Consider the following 16,952-nt stretch of genomic DNA (forward strand, 5'->3'; position numbering starts at 1 on the left):
TTTTTTCCTTTCCTTAGCATTTTCCGAGAACCAAACATAATCTTAGAAACATATATTAAAAAAAAAATTATTGTTTTAAAAGTTGTTTAAAAATTTTTTACTACATCATATTTTAAAATTTATAAAAGTGATTTTCAAAGATATAATGTATATATATATATATATATGTGTGTGTGTTTTGTATAAAATATTCTACTTTTTATAAAAATAAAATAAAATAAATTATTTTAAAATAAAAAACAGAAAGTATATCTAAATTGACATTAAATTATAAATTTTTATAACAAATAATTATGCGTAATGTGAACAAATTGGTTCGTTTTCTTCTTTGTTTTCATCTCCCTATGCACCAAATTTAGTTGATTGACCATTTAATCTTGAAACTTTGTGATTAAAATATAAAAATAAATTAAGAAAGAAGAAAAAAAAATACAGAACCCTATGTTTTCTCAACAAGTGTAAAGCATTTAAATATTTGAAAACTGCAATTTTATCATCACTCTCAACTCTCTTCTTCTATTCAATAGTTTACAAAAATATGCACCTATAATATTTCACCAAAAAAAGAAAAAAAAAAAAAAAAAACCTCTCTAATATTCCACATCCTCTATAGAAAGTTTGGTGTCCTCTGCAATAATCTTCTGAAGGACGACTGCAAGATACAATATCTCAGTTGAATTCAGCAGTAACTTTCTGAATCTTGCCCAGCAAATCACAAGTGAAATGATATTGTTAACATACCTGAAGATGATTTCCATCAACCTTTGTCCCCAGCCCCAGGAGACTTTTTGTCCGTAGGAGTTGGTAAAACATGTTATTGCTCCAATGTAGTGCACTCTTTGTGTTGAATATAATGTATGTATAGTATACTATCTTTCCTTGTTAATATAGGTCACATGTATGGTAGTTAGGACTCCTAGCCTTGTATATATATATCTCTCAATTGTAAGTAGACATTACATGAATGTGAATAAGGTTTTTCTCCTCTCTCTCTCTCTCTCTCTCAACATGGTATCAGAGCCAAAGGAGAAAACCTAATTTTTTTTCGGTTTAGCCGTGTACTCAATTCCGGCGAACCGTCCAGTGACCGTGTTTCACTCCGGTCCCCTCATTCTCTTCCCGAACCACCCCGGACAACCTCATCGCCGTCGGATCTCCACCACGCCGGCAACCTTTTCCGGCGACCTCTTTTCCGGGCAACGACCACATATTCCGAAACGCCGGAGGCTGATCTACACTCCAGTGGAAACCCCACCGGCAACCGGAATCTCACGCGCCCCCACGCGCCGCTCTTCTCCTCTGGACTGTCACCCACGTGCCTGCGCGTGACGGCGCGTGGCTCACTTTCCGGCCACTTCCGACACCTCTCCAGGCTCGTCCGGCGCCGTCTTGGCCTTCTAGCCCTCCGGCAGTCCTCCCCGAGCCCTGCATCTCCATTTTTTCCCTGTTTTTGGCTTTCTTGCCATTCCGGCCACCTCCGACAGGGCTCCCCCTCCATCTCCGAGGCTTGGGTGCTGCTTCTCTTCCTCTCCAGGCACGACACGACCTTTTTTCTCCATTGATTGCACCTCTCACAGCCGTGGTTTCACTGTTTTTCTCTCTCCGCCGAAATCTGAACCCATTTTAAGGCTCTCTTCGATCCAAATACGTGAATATGACCACCAAAAATCAGATCTTTACCTCTATTCTCTCTGGATCTCCTCTTATTACCTCAGAGAAATTGGTTGGCAGTGAGAATTATCTCTCCTGGTCTGCCTCTGTTGAACTTTGGTTTATGGGTCAAGGATATGAGGATCACTTGGTTACCCAGGAGGCAGATATCCCTGAGGTTGACCGCGTACAGTGGAGGAAGATAAATGCACAGTTATGTAGTGTATTATGGCAATCGGTTGATCCCCGGATTCTTCTTCATCTTCAGTCCTATAAAACTTGTTTTAAATTTTGGACTCAGGCCAAAGGATTATACACGAATGATATCCAGCGTCTTTATAAGGTGGCTTCTGCTATTGTCCATCTCAGCCAACAGGACTTGGATCTATCTACTTATATTGGTCAGATTGCCTCTCTTAAGGAGCAGTTCTTGACTGTGATGCCTCTTACTCCTGATGTTGGGGCTCAACAAACACAGCTTGACAAGTTCTTCATGGTCCTTACTCTTATTGGCCTCCGTCCGGATCTTGAGCCTATTCGTGATCAGATTCTTGGTAGTTCATCAGTTCCGTCCTTGGATGATGTGTTTGCTCGCCTCCTCCGTATCTCGTCCACTCAGACTGTGCCATCTGATAGCGCTTCAGATTCTTCTGTGTTAGTTTCTCAAACTACCTCTCGAGGAGGACGCAGTGGTACCCAAGGTAGAGGCCAACGTCCTCATTGCACCTATTGCAATAAACTTGGCCACACTCGCGATCGTTGCTATCAGTTACATGGAAGACCTCCTCGCACTGCCCATATGGCCCAGTCCTCTGATTCTCCGCTGCCTCAGCCTCCGAGCTCCTCCGCATCTCAGACATCTCAGGCTTCTATTGCCTCTGTTGCCCAGCCTGGTAATGCCTCTGCCTGCCTTACCCACACATCTTCTCTTGGACCCTGGATTCTAGATTCTGGAGCATCTGATCACCTATCTGGTAATAAGGATCTTTTCTCCTCTATTACTACTACCTCTGATTTACCTACTGTTACCTTAGCCAATGGTTCTCAAACTGTGGCTAAAGGTATTGGTTTGGCCCTTCCTCTGCCTTCTCTACCTCTCACTTCTGTCCTTTATACTCCTAAATGTCCTTTTAATCTTATTTCTATCAGCAAAATCACTCGTACTCTTAATTGCTCTATTACCTTTTCTGATAAATTTGTGACCTTGCAGGACCGGAGTACGGGGAAGACGATTGGCATAGGACGTGAGTCTCAAGGCCTCTATCACCTCACCTCAGATTCATCTCCTGCAGTTTGCATTTCCACTGATGCTCCTCTCTTCATTCACAATCGTCTGGGCCACCCTAGTCTCTCCAAGTTCTAGAAGATGGTTCCTCGTTTTTCCACTTTGTCGTCGCTTCCGTGTGAGTCATGTCAGCTTGGGAAACATACTCGTGTCTCGTTCCCAAAGCGTTTGAATAATCGGGCAAAGTCTCCTTTTGAGCTTGTCCACATTGATGTTTGGGGTCCTTGTCGGACTGCGTCTACTTTAGGATTTCAATATTTTGTCACTTTCATTGATGACTATTCTCGATGTACTTGGTTATTTTTAATGAAAAATCGAGCTGAGTTATTCTCTATTTTCCAGAAATTTTATACTGAAATCCAAACCCAGTTCAATATTTCTATTCGTGTGTTACGCAGTGACAATGCCAGGGAATATTTTTCAGCCCAATTTACTTCGTTTATGTCTCATCATGGGATTCTTCATCAGTCTTCTTGTGCTCATACTCCTCAACAAAATGGGGTAGCTGAACGCAAGAATCGACATCTTGTTGAGACAGCTCGTACTCTCCTCCTCCATAGTCACGTTCCTTTTCGCTTTTGGGGGGACGCTGTTCTTACCGCTTGTTATTTGATTAATCGTATGCCCTCCTCTGTCTTACACAATCAGATTCCTCACTCCCTTCTTTTCCCTGACCAACCACTTTATTTCCTTCCTCCTCGTGTCTTTGGTTGTACTTGCTTTGTTCATATTCTCACTCCTGGACAGGACAAGCTTTCCGCCAAAGCCATGAAGTGCCTCTTCTTGGGATATTCTAGACTTCAGAAGGGTTATCGTTGTTATTCCCTTGAGACTCATCGGTACTTTATCTCCGCTGATGTCACCTTCTTTGAGGACTCACCATTCTTTTCCACCACTTCTGAGTCTCTTCCTGTTTCTGAAGTCTTGCTCATTCCCATTGTCTCCCCACCTGATGCTATACCCCCTCGACCACTTCAGGTTTATCATCGTCGCCCTCGTGTCGTTGCTCCTCTCCCTTTTCCTGAGGCGCCTGCTGACTCACTTCCTATCCCTTCGGCTTCACCTGCCCCGACTCTGCCTTCTCCTAATGACTTACCCATTGCTATTCGGAAAGGTACTCGCTCTACTCGTAATCCTCATCCTATTTACAATTTTTTGAGTTATCATCGATTATCTTCACCCTATTCTGCTTTTGTTTCTGCTATATCCTCTGTTTCTCTTCCAAAGAGCACCCATAAAGCTCTTTCCCATCCAGGCTGGCGACAGGCAATGGTAGATGAAATGGTTGCTCTGCACTCTAATGGCACTTGGGATCTTGTTGTTTTACCCTCTGGTAAATCTACAGTTGGTTGTCGTTGGGTCTATGCAGTTAAGGTTGGTCCTGATGGTCAAGTTGATCGCCTTAAGGCCCGCTTAGTTGCTAAAGGCTATACTCAAGTTTATGGTTCTAATTATGGTGACACATTCTCCCCTGTTGCCAAGATTGCTTCTGTCCGCTTGCTTCTCTCCATGGCTGCTATGTGTTCTTGGCCTCTTTATCAGTTGGATATTAAAAATGTCTTCCTTCATGGTGATCTTGCCGAGGAAGTTTATATGGAGCAACCTCCTGGTTTTGTTGCTCAGGGGGAGTCTGGTTTAGTGTGCAGGTTACGCCGTTCTCTATATGGCTTGAAACAATCTCCTCGAGCATGGTTTAGCCGTTTTAGTTCTGTTGTTCAAGAGTTTGGCATGCTTCGCAGTACAGCAGACCATTTAGTTTTTTATCATCATAACTCCTTGGGGCAGTGTATTTATCTGGTTGTTTATGTGGACGACATCGTCATTACAGGCAGTGATCAGGATGGTATTCAGAAACTAAAGCAACATCTTTTTACCCACTTTCAGACCAAAGACTTGGGGAAACTCAAGTATTTCTTAGGAATTGAGATAGCTCAATCCAGTTCTGGTGTGGTCCTTTCCCAAAGGAGGTATGCTTTAGACATCCTGGAAGAAACCGGTATGTTAGACTGTAAACCGGTAGACACACCTATGGATCCGAATGTCAAACTTGTACCAGGATAGGGGGAGCCTTTAGGAGACCCCGGGAGATATCGACGGCTCGTAGGTAAATTGAACTATCTCACCATTACTCGTCTAGACATTTCTTTTCCTGTGAGTGTTGTCAGTCAATTCCTACAGTCACCATGTGATAGCCATTGGGATGCCGTAATCCGTATTCTTCGATATATCAAAAGTACACCAGGCCAAGGTGTATTGTACGAGAACAGAGGTCATACTCAAGTTGTTGGTTACACAGATGCAGATTGGGTTGGCTCACCCACAGATAGACGTTCCACTTCAGGGTACTGTGTTTTTATTGGAGGTAATCTAATATCTTGGAAGAGTAAGAAACAAGATGTAGTGGCCAGATCTAGCACTGAAGCCGAGTATCGAGCTATGGCCTTGGCAACATGTGAACTCATATGGTTGAGACATCTTCTTCAGGAGTTGAGATTTGGAAAGGATGAACAGATGAAACTCATCTGTGATAACCAGGCCGCATTACATATTGCATCCAATCCAGTCTTTCATGAAAGGACCAAGCATATTGAAGTTGACTGTCATTTCATTAGAGAGAAGATCGCATCAGGATGTATTGCTACAAGTTTTGTCAATTCAAATGATCAACTAGCAGACATCTTCACTAAATCTCTCAGAGGTCCTAGGATTAAATATATTTGTAACAAGCTTGGTGCATATGACGTATATGCTCCAGCTTGAGGGGGAGTGTTGAATATAATGTATGTATAGTATACTATCTTTCCTTGTTAATATAGGTCACATGTATGGTAGTTAGGACTCCTAGCCTTGTATATATATATCTCTAAATTGTAAGTAGACATTACATGAATGTGAATAAGGTTTTTCTCCTCTCTCTCTCTCTCTCTCTCAACACTTTGTTACCCGTAAAGCTTTTTAATGAGGACATTGTGCAGTTCTCTTTTGTAAAGTTTGCCTATAAATAAGTCAATGAAAGAAAGAGAGCTATCAGAAATTGTGGAAACACCTTCATAATGGAAGAACAATGACAGAATAAGCAGCAAGGCATTTCAAAAATTCCCATGCTGAAATTTGAGACAACAAGAATTGAAAAACAAATGCCATTATATAGCAGAAAAGACATTCTTCAGAAAGTTAAAAGATTACTAGATGATGAGATTTTTTCAACATCTGCCACAGGCCCAACTCCCTGGAAACATTGAAACGAGCAATTGGACCAACTGAAATTTATCAAATATAAAATATTAACCACATCTCTAAATCTCTAATGGAAACAGAAAACCTGAAACTAAAGGTATAATGCTAAGGCAAGTTGCTCCAGCCAATACCGCACTTGACAGTCTAGCAAACACAAAATTCCGTAGCTCCTAGTCAGCAGCAATTCTATTCACTGGTCTGCCAAAAGTAGCTCAAGATTTCGAACTTCTTTCAGATGATGGTGCCTTGTCAGGCTCTAAACCATCCTAATTGACAACAATAAAGAACAGAAACTAAAAAAATGAGTGATCTAATTATTTGCACCGGAATTCAAGTATATACTCATTGTGGGTTATACTGAGATCCAAATATTATATAATTCTAACTTCTCATCAGGGAGAACCTCAACCACTTCATGAAAGTTTCAAGAAAGTGACAATCAAAACATTCGGTATATGGTTTATGATACCACCAAAAACAAGCACCCCCAAAACGTGTGCCCCAAAACAGGTACCTGCATAAAGTCCACCTCATGCGATGTGTACGACAAAGTCTAACCTTCGTTCAAAAGATATCACCAACCTTTGACCTTATCCCGAAAAAGGCTGCAGCTCCATGTGAAAACTACGTCATCAACTGAAATCTTTATGCATACTATAAAAACAAAAGCGAAGAGGAAAAGAAAACTCAAGCTTTCTCTAGTCTTCAGTTTACTAAGTCGTAAATTACAGATGTCCCCTGATGCCTAGTCCCAATGTGTTGGAATGATGAAAAATTCCAGGTTCTATCACAAATTTAGCAGAATTTTTTACTCTACCAAAAAGTTTCAGTTACAATTTGAAATTCTCTAATGAACATTCATTCACAAAAGTCTCCTATTGTATTCTTTCAAAATACATCAAATAAAATGGTATAGAACCATGAAACCCTCATACTATGTCTAGAATAAGCATCATAACTGAACTTGCATACAACAGGATAGTTTAACAACTTGCATCTATAACTAAACATCTTCTATTGTATTTTTTTTCTGATTAATCATAATGGCTAGTATCAGAAAAAAAGAAAAACCAATTAAACAAAAAAAAAAGTGCTAGCTAAACGAATTTATATAGCTTGCCATTGCAAAGGTCTATCATGGATAAAATTACAAGCTGCCCCATGAACCACAAAAGACAAGTACCCATTTGACAGATTTTACAATTGACTTGAGACACAATTTGACAATGAATATTCATTTTCTAGAGAAGTTCCCACCAATTTTGAGGCTATCTTCCACACAACTTCTGAATTTCTTTTGTTTAGAAATCAATTGTTTGGGCAATAGGACTGACATGTTTTCAGTAGAATGTGAGGAATATGCACAAATATATTACATGAAGGTGGGTTGAACTTACTTTCCACCAACGTAAGGAATGCCCTTCCCTGAATTGCCAGGAATCTCTCCTTGAAACCCAGGCATTATTTCTGTCATTTCCTGGACAATTTTAGGATCCTCACTATAGCTCTCTAGCATCAGCCCCATCTTGGATCTCTGCATACATGATATATATACAAGGGTCCAAGATTAGAGTCAACACGGTGCAAAGGCATATGTACTGCTAGTATCTCTAACTTCAAGGGCAGTTGCAGGATGACATAATCAACCAAGTAATGGATCAAACATCCTCTGCAATAAAATACTTTAACCTAAAGTGGAGTATTTTCAGAATGGGAAGAGTGATACTCCAAATTCCCTTTTAATGAAATAGAAGACGAAGATGAAGAAAAGTCATTACCATTATCCTCGGTGTATTTCAGAGTATTTAAATTCCCATGCTCAAGAAAATTTAGAAAAGTGGGGAAACCAAATTTTCTTATGATTCAGTACTATATGTGTTCCTCACAAAAGTGTTGGTATTCTACTGTATATGAGAACAAACAAAAAAAGTTCAGGAAAAAAATAATTATATAAAGGGAAGCAATAAATTAATAATCCAAAAACTAAAAGCACGGAGAGAGGAAGGAATTATAGACCTCAATAATGAAGAGATTATAGACAACAAGCAAAAATGAAAGAAAGCATATAGGTTTAGGAGAATGATGAAATTAAAACAAAAAAAAAAAAAAAAAAGTTAAAGTGAGCTCTCTTTTCACATGCGTCAACCATCAATAAGCCACCATACACATTTATCTCTTGAATATTGAACCGATTTGAGTAAGTTCTCAACATTATATTCAACTGAATTGAGTAAGTTCTCAACATTATCTAAACTTTGGAGAGAAAACATGAAGCAACTTATGATTTATTGGGTGTATAATTTTCCATTAATGATAACAAGCATGAAATAAATTTCAAATCTAACCTAATTATTCAACAAACATGCACTGTGAACTTAAATAACATTATTAATTTTTCCAAAAGTAATTGGTTGATATAATTATAAGTGTATTTATCCAAAAATACTAAATTAACTCACAATTCAAAACCATGCAGAAGGTTTGCCTAACATGGAATCTTTTTAAGATTTCATATCTTCAGTAAACTACTTTTGCATCAGAAAAATAGAAATAAAGGGCAACACTTTTAGAAGACTGACAATAGAATGAAATAAATGGAGTCATAAAAAATGGAGAGATTGCACTCCTGGAATCTATTATAGATGACATGCTTGAATTAAAGAGCACAGAAATTCTTTTGACATCTTTTAATAAGTATAACATTCTCATTTTCATGTATAATTTATCAAGTATGGTTATAATGTCACTTGCTCTGGCAATGGTACTCCCTTTCAAAGTACTTTTTCAAACTATTGAGTCTAGCTATTTCAGATATGAGAAGAATAGTGCTACCTTCAATAAAGTTGAAGATGACTCTATCACTGTCACTCCAAACCATTTAGGTTTCCAAGCTTGAGTAGCTTAAAATATTGCATCCAATGATAGAGATGTCCAAGCCCCACCATTATCCCTTTTTACATTGAATTTATACCAATTACATCTGCAATAAAATAGTTAACCCGAGAAACTTCCAAACACAAAATAGAAAGTTCATTTTAGCAAAACAGAATTAGCAATTGATATCTTTAAAGATACATTTTTCAAACTTTACTAATTACAAGCATGCTTTCAGGCCACAAAGGTTCAACTAAATTATAATATCAATGGAACATTGTATTTTCTCTATGCTAAGTCTATCAATGGTTGACATAATAATCAAGTGTTCTTGTCTATGTTGTGCTTCGGTTCGAGTGATATTTAGAAAATAGTATAAATCATAGGAATATCCTACTGTTTTGTCTATGCTAATACATACACAGGGCATAGAGAAGACAAGGAGTGTAGAAAATCAATGATGATGCAGTCATGGACAGTGGGAGAAGGATTACCTGAATTGAAAAGAAAGCAAAATTCCTTTCTGCATGAGTCATCTAAGAGTATAAATTTTTGGGTCATGTGAAATTTTAGGCAAATTCAAGACTTGTCACCTTTGGGCTTTAGGCCAATGAATAATCTCAAGTTTCGAATCTGCAAGAAAATAGTAACTAAATCAACCCTAGAGTTTTCCAAAACTCTTAGAATGCAAAACTTTAAGTAACATGATTAGCTTGGTCCTCAATTACCAATTAAGGACTTGTCTAATTGTACATTAATTGGAAGATGAAAAATTTTCAAACTCAGTGATCTAAGATTTTTCCAAATAGATTGGGAAAAAATGATAAAAATTGAAACTATTAAAAACAAGAAGAAACATTGGATTGCAAACCTGAAATATATTGTAGATGACATGCTTGAATTAAAGAGTAGAAATCCTTTATGAATCAGCCATCCATGTCAATTTTGAGAACATGTTTCGTTTTGTGTCTCAAACTATTAAGTTTGAGTACTTTCAGAAATGAGAAAAATGATGCCACAAATTGTCTTTCAATGAAAGTAAAAATGATCTCAATACCATTAATGCTTTACTCCATAGCATTTTTAATTCAAAAGGTCAAGAAACCTGAAATAAAGGGTGACCAGATTGTCATATGATTCAGTAAGATGCACTCCTGCAAATTGTTGGTGTTCTACTACATATAATAATTAGAAAAATCAAAACTCCAAAAAGAATATGAAAGTCTTTAACAAATTGAATGGGAAGTATTAAATTAACAATCAAAAGTTTTAACATGTAAAAAGCAGATGGAAGGCCAACAACGTATATTTCCCCCACCTCCCCCCCCCTTTATACATGTTGGTGCTTATGAGAATTAGGAAAACAAAATTTTAAACAAAGTATTTAAACTCTTAGAAGATTGATTGTAAGATTATAAAAAATGAAGCCTTCAAAAACAGGAGAAATGTTTGATTACAAACCTAAAACATATTGTAGATGACATGCTTGAATTGAAGAGAGCAAGATCAATTCAAGAATCAACCATCATTTCTAGTCGGCATCAATTGTGGGAACTTGAGAAATTTCAGGAGGTCAGTCTTTGAGTTTTCCTTTCGGCATGTTTCTAAGCATAGACAGTAGGCTCACAACGCATCTTTTCTGGAAGTGCTTTCATATCAGGGCAGTCAACAACTGAAGGCCAAACCATAGAGATAGCTTTTGAGGCTTCAAGGGTAGTGATTAGGAATCACTTGAGACACACACATTAGGACACAACAGCTTTGAATTTTCAATAGCTTGAGAAAAGTGAGGTGTGGAATCGCTGCAAAAGACAATCCTAACTTTCCAGTTACTGAAGGGAAGTGGGATGTTTCAGCCACAATGTTATCTGTTTTTGCTTACAACACTATCAGGTTTTACTTTGATGCGACAACAATTATATCTGCAATAAAATAGTTCACATGACAGTTACACGATCCATTTAATAAACAAGATTACAAAGGTGCACAGAATTCTTAATAGATAGATTGAAAAATAAAAGATGAAGTAGCCATCAATAACAGGAAGAAGGGTACCTGAAATATATGGTTGTCATCATCCTCATTCTCTAATAGATAAAGTTCTTCTCAATGGTTGTGGCATGCTGAATACGTTGAGACAGAGACATTGTTCTCTACACAAACAGTTTACAGTCCTCGAGAGAAGGGAGGTGTCACAGTTCCACCTCTGGCAGAGATATTTTGAGATTTCCATGAAGAGGAGGCCAATGTGAACTCCAATCAGCTTTAGTTTCTCACTTAACTTCTTAATTCTGCTACATATGAGTATCAATAGATCATAACTAAAAACATAGTACAGAGTTTTTAATAAATTGATTGAAAAATGATAAATGACTAAAGGATCAAAGCTTAAAAAAAGAGAAATTGCAAACCCGGATAATGAATAAATATTATGGATGAGACACAAACTAAAGAGATCATAGATTGGAGAGTATGGTGGAAGTGAGTTAACTCTTTCCAAATTGTGTCAAATTTAATGGCTTTTCTAATTGTACATTGATTTAAAGATGCAAACCTTTCAAACTTATCATTTTATCAAACAGTTTGACAGTAAATAATAAAAATCGAAGCTATTAAAAGCAAGAAGAAACATTGGATTGCAAAACTGAAATATATCATAGATGATATGCTTGAATCAAAGCACATAAATAATTTATGAATCAATCATCCATTACCTTTGAAGCTCAAATTCTGTATTGGCCATCTAGTATATATGAATTTTTGGGCCATGAGAAATCCTTAGACCAAACCAAACTTTTGGCCGTGATTTTATGCTGGGGAATTGAAGAATGCAGGAAATGATTTCAAGATGGGCCAAGGAATAATCACAAACTTCTTAAGTAAATAAGGTGAATCTACTATAAAATAGTAATTAAATCAAGGTCGATCTTTAATTATAATTTTATACCGTCATTAGCAATTGAATTGAAGAGCAAAATTGTCAAACTTTCTCATTCAAGCATTTCATCATATGGACAAGGTGCGAACATTAATAATAAAATCAATTTCTGCTTTATATGCTAATATAATCAACTTTTGCTTTAAATAAATTACTTAAATAGAATTCATGTTATTATAGGATATTGATTGTAAAATCAATAAAAACGAAGGCATAAAAGAATGAGAAGAAGGGTACATTTCAGACCTGAAATGGCTTTCTGCATCGGACCCATACCCAATCAATACTAATGTTTGGGACATGAGCAATCTTGGGCCAATCTTCACCATTTTCCCTTTGGCATCTTCTGGATAAGTGTGGACAGTAGGAGATTTCGAGTATGTGGAGGGTTGCGAGGGAACGCATCTCTTCCTGTAGTGATGTCAATTTAGGGCAGTCACAAATTCCAAGTTGACACGAGGAAAGGTTGCCCATCAATAAGTTGTACGGGGACATGAGCAATCTTGGGCCAATCTTCACCATTTTCCCTTTGACATCTTTCGAATAAGTGTGGACAACCAGAGAGTTGGAGTATGTGGAGGGTAGTGAGGGAACGCATCTCTTCTGGCAGTGATGTCAATTTTGGGCAGTCACAAATTCGAAGCTGAGTCAGCGAGGAGAGGTTGCCTATCCAGTGTGGTAATGTTGCCAAACGAGTGCAGTTCCAAATTTCGAGAGTTTGCAGAGTGGAAACATGTTGATGAAGCTCATCTGGGAGTGTCATCAAATCATCTATCCTTTCAATAGACACAGACTCCAATGAAGAAGCAGTGGCCAACAATGACTGCCGTAGTACCTCGTCTCTCACTTTCATCAATTTTAGTTCCTTGAGACAAGGTAACGAAGACGCTTGCACGGATGTGAGCTTAGGGCAATCGAAGATCTTCAAACTAGAAAGAAGAGGAGATGAATGCAGTTCCAAGGATGCCAGGTCACCACAAAACCTGATATCTAATCGTGAAAGAAGAGGAGATTGAGGCAGTCGTAAGGATGTCAGCTTAGGGCAATGGTGGATCTCTAAAATAGAAAGAAGAGGAGATGAATGCAATTCCAAGGATGCCAACTCGTCACAAAAGACGACCTCTAATTGTGAAAGAAGAGGGGATGAATGTAATTCCAAGGATGCCAACTCATCACAAAAGTAGATCTTTAATTTTGAAAGACAAGGAAGAGAAGGAGGTGGGTGTGTTGGTAAGCCCCTCCTCCACAATTCCTTTAACTTTGGCATTCGATTGACATTGAGGTTTTCAAGAGATGGGAAGAATGGCCCTTCTGATGAACACTCCATGTACTCCACCTTTTCTAGATCATCAAGCTGTAGAGACTTGAGGTGAGGGAGTCGGACAAAGCATGGCAGAGTCTGGCATCTTGAACATCCTTCCAAATTAACTGTGGTGAGGTTAGGGAGCATGCTACTCAACCCACCATTCATCATCCAACTTGGAAACCTAATTCCCCCGTAACCTTCTATGCAAAGCTTCTTTAGGTTTCGATGTGGTTGTAGGCCTTCCAGCACTGACTCAACATCCTCACTGGACTGAGCTCCTGAGCGCCGCCAGTTTAATCTCAAGGACTGAATGTGCTGTTTTCCCCCCAAATTTGCTTCCCTGGATTCTAGCACGACATCCCTCACATTTTCAAGCCCTTGAATCCATAGCCCTCCTCGGAGGTTATTAAGCTCTTTCAATTCACTCAGTCTACCGGCTCTTCTCACATTTCCAACAGCAAATACTGGTAGGCTTTGAAGCGAAGTCAGCTCTCCTATTCCACATGGCATATGACCCAAAGCATGACAGTCATCATTTTCCAAGTGTCTAAGATTGATCAATTCTATTGTATCTTCGGGAAATTTTATTAACTTATAGCATCCAACAAGCTTTAATGTTTGCAAATTCTTTAATCTTGTAATACTATTTGGGAGTACTTCAAATGCATTGTACGAAAGATCAAGATATCTTAGATTACTTAATTTGCCCAGAGATTTTGGTACCTTATATACAATGAAATTATTTAAGCTCAACACACGTAAATGCTTAAAACTTGAAAAATCTGTACTTTGAATTGAATCAAATAGATATTCTTTATATGTTATAATGCTTAAAAAGGTCCTTATGTGTTTTACCTTCAAAGCCTTCAACTTGAGATTCATTGATTTAAACAACGATATATGATGAACTTCTTTTGAGATCTCCTTCACATCATCTTCTAAAATAAGGGACCCTATAACTAATTGTGCAAGGGCATGGATGAGATCATGCATTTTGCAACTCAATATATTATTAGAATCATCTTTTCCAAACTCCTCCAACAATGATCTTGACAATAATTCCTCAAAATATTGATGCCCTACATTCTCATCTAAAGGTTGAATATAACCCTGTGCCATCCATAATTGCACCAACATGTTTTTCTCAATTTCATAGTCTTTTGGAAATAACGCACAGTAAGTAAAACATGGCTTCAAATAGATTGGCAAATCATTGTAGCTTAACTTCAACACCGATAAAACATTATCATTTCCAGCTCCTAGTGATAGCAAATTTCTATTATTTTTTATGGACAGCCAATGACTTTCTTCTGTTTTCAGGCGCAATATTGTTCCCAATGTTTTGATGACAAGCGGAACTCCCTTACACATATTTACAATTTCTTTTCCCATTTCCACCAACTTTGGATGCACTTTCTCTGGTTCTTCTGTGAATGCTATTTTTGAAAATAAATCCCAAGCCAGGCTGTCTTTCAACCCTTCCAAAAAAAAGGGAGAATTAATTCCCATTATTGATGCGACTTTACTATGTCGGGTGGTCACCAAAATTTTACTCCCCTTTCCAACAACCATCAACAAACTTTTCAATTGATCCCATTTTTCAGGATTTTCATTCCAAACATCGTCCAGTACTAGCAAGCATCTCTTTTGACTAATGTTTTCATGAAGGAGATTTTTTAAACCATTCAACTCCAACCTTTCTACATCTTGGTTACACACTTCTTTTAAGATTTTTTTAACCAACGACTTCACATCAAAATGATCAGAAACACAAACCCATATTCTAGGCTCAAAACATTGCACCACTTTCTCAGCATTGTACACCAACTGGGCAAGGGTGGTCTTACCCACCCCCCCAATCCCAACAATCGCAACCATGGAAGGAATTTCTTGATTATCAGATGACACCAACGACTTTATTATCTCCTCTTTGTTTTCTTCTCTTCCCACAATTTTAGAGGTCAACACAAATGAGTGAGTCTCTCTCCAACTACTCTCCACCTCCCTCTGAACTATGTTCCCTTGAACAAGTTTTAGCAGATTCATTTCTTTTACAATTTCATCAACCTCTTCTTTGATATTCTTGACCCTACTACTCATCTTAAAACTAAATACGAGTTGATTCGAAGATGAGAAGAAGTCACTGACCTGCCTTGCTACTCCCCCACGCTGCAGCTGATGGGTTGCAAAGTCATCCAACAAGTCATCAGCATCATACACGACATCTTTGAGCCTCCTCACCCAAGTTTTTACTGCATGGCTTTTCTCCTGCTTCTCCTCAGCATCAAGAAGTACACCCCTGATAGCGTCCAGTTTCTCCGTAAGCTTCGTTAACTCTTTTGCCACACCAAACGCAGATCCAATTTGTTGAATAGCCGAGGAGCCTAACTTGGTTAAAACGTCAGCCATAATATCGAATGGGATTTGTTCAGCCATTTTTTGAAGAGCTGAAACAGCAGGAAGACCAAGAAAGTATGGTAAGAGAAGGAGAAGTTGAGAGACTTGTAAGAGAGAATACCACCAGACAAGTAGTGATGATATACACACAGCTAGTGAGAGGATTCTTGAAATAAGTACGAAAGTGGATGCTTTTAGTAGAATAGAGGGGTTTATAAAGCAAGGTGGTTTACAAAATGAGAATGACACCATCCTCAAAGAAATAGTAAGTTATTTTTTGAGGGCAGGTGGAAGGAACTATTTTTAAGAAAATTGGACATTTTATCACACGTATATATGTAAACAATTGACGGAGATAAAATTTGAAACAAAACCTTTGTTCACAACTATTTATTATATAGAAAAAGCTCAAATAAATTGATGATTTTATATCTTAGGCATTTTAAAGCAAGTAGCTTATATAGAAAATCTTATAGAGATTACTTATAAGTCCATGTTCAAAGCATTGGAATAAAAAATGGGAATGTAAAATTAATTTTATTTTATTTTATTAATTAATGTCTTTAGATTATTTTTAAAATAAATATAAAAATAAAAATTTAAATTTTACTTTTATTGATATTTTAATTTTCATTTATATATGATATTATAATTGGTCTTCATTCTTGTTTTTCTTTCAATGCGAAATGTTAATTGAATATCACACCAAATGTTAATTGACCCTTGTTTCATTCACAATCAAAATATGAAAAAATAAAATAAATATTGGTGATTGAATTTTATGAATGAAATTTAATTAAAAACTTATGAAATATTAAAAATATTTCCAAAAATAAGCAATACAGTAATATATGATAAACCACATAAGATTATGTCCAATTAAATCAAATAATAAACAATTTGAATTAATACTCAAATTGAACCATAATCATAATTTATAGTAATATTAATTTGGTGACATACCTTAAGTAGTGGTTGAGGTTGATTTGTAATAAATCTGCAGCTTCAACACAAGCCTCAAAATTATAAAGTTTTGAGAGAAATGAGAAAAAAATTTGATGCAATAATTAATACGAGATGGGGAAAGCTTTCAAGTGGAATGGAGAGGAAATGGAATAGAGAAGAAGCATTTATGCTGGGAATCAAAATAGCCGTGTTGGGAAATGTTTTTGACTGTTGAGATCGAAATCCAACCGTTGGATTATGAAATTGCCACCGGAAAAAACGTTTCTGACCATTGGATGACATCATGGATCATTTCAGCC

General features: G+C 37.4%; 1 protein-coding gene across 13 annotated transcripts; it reads right to left on the minus strand.

Moving 5' to 3' along the window:
- Positions 1 to 472: 472 nt before the first annotated feature.
- On the minus strand, positions 473 to 16,751 carry LOC132252523 (putative disease resistance protein RGA4). Of its 13 annotated transcripts, XM_059735210.1 has the most exons (12): positions 16,651 to 16,751; positions 12,231 to 15,737; positions 11,102 to 11,337; positions 10,508 to 10,968; positions 9,541 to 9,679; positions 9,005 to 9,152; positions 7,570 to 7,706; positions 6,687 to 6,777; positions 6,304 to 6,438; positions 6,122 to 6,195; positions 742 to 5,930; positions 473 to 652 (listed from the first exon to the last, which is right to left on the minus strand). In XM_059735210.1, exon 2 carries the CDS (start codon positions 15,724 to 15,726, stop codon positions 12,421 to 12,423), a length of 3,306 nt encoding a protein of 1,101 aa, XP_059591193.1. In that variant the 5' UTR covers positions 15,727 to 15,737; positions 16,651 to 16,751; the 3' UTR covers positions 473 to 652; positions 742 to 5,930; positions 6,122 to 6,195; positions 6,304 to 6,438; positions 6,687 to 6,777; positions 7,570 to 7,706; positions 9,005 to 9,152; positions 9,541 to 9,679; positions 10,508 to 10,968; positions 11,102 to 11,337; positions 12,231 to 12,420. The 13 variants fall into 13 exon arrangements, 12 of the variants coding, with proteins under 12 accessions (XP_059591193.1, XP_059591189.1, XP_059591190.1 ...); XM_059735206.1 differs by having other exon boundaries at positions 6,122 to 6,438; XM_059735207.1 differs by having other exon boundaries at positions 6,304 to 6,777.
- Between the last annotated feature and the right edge of the window lie 201 nt (positions 16,752 to 16,952).

Source organism: Vitis vinifera, chromosome 19 (assembly GCF_030704535.1).
Source record: "Vitis vinifera cultivar Pinot Noir 40024 chromosome 19, ASM3070453v1".
Classification (NCBI taxonomy): domain Eukaryota; kingdom Viridiplantae; phylum Streptophyta; class Magnoliopsida; order Vitales; family Vitaceae; genus Vitis; species Vitis vinifera.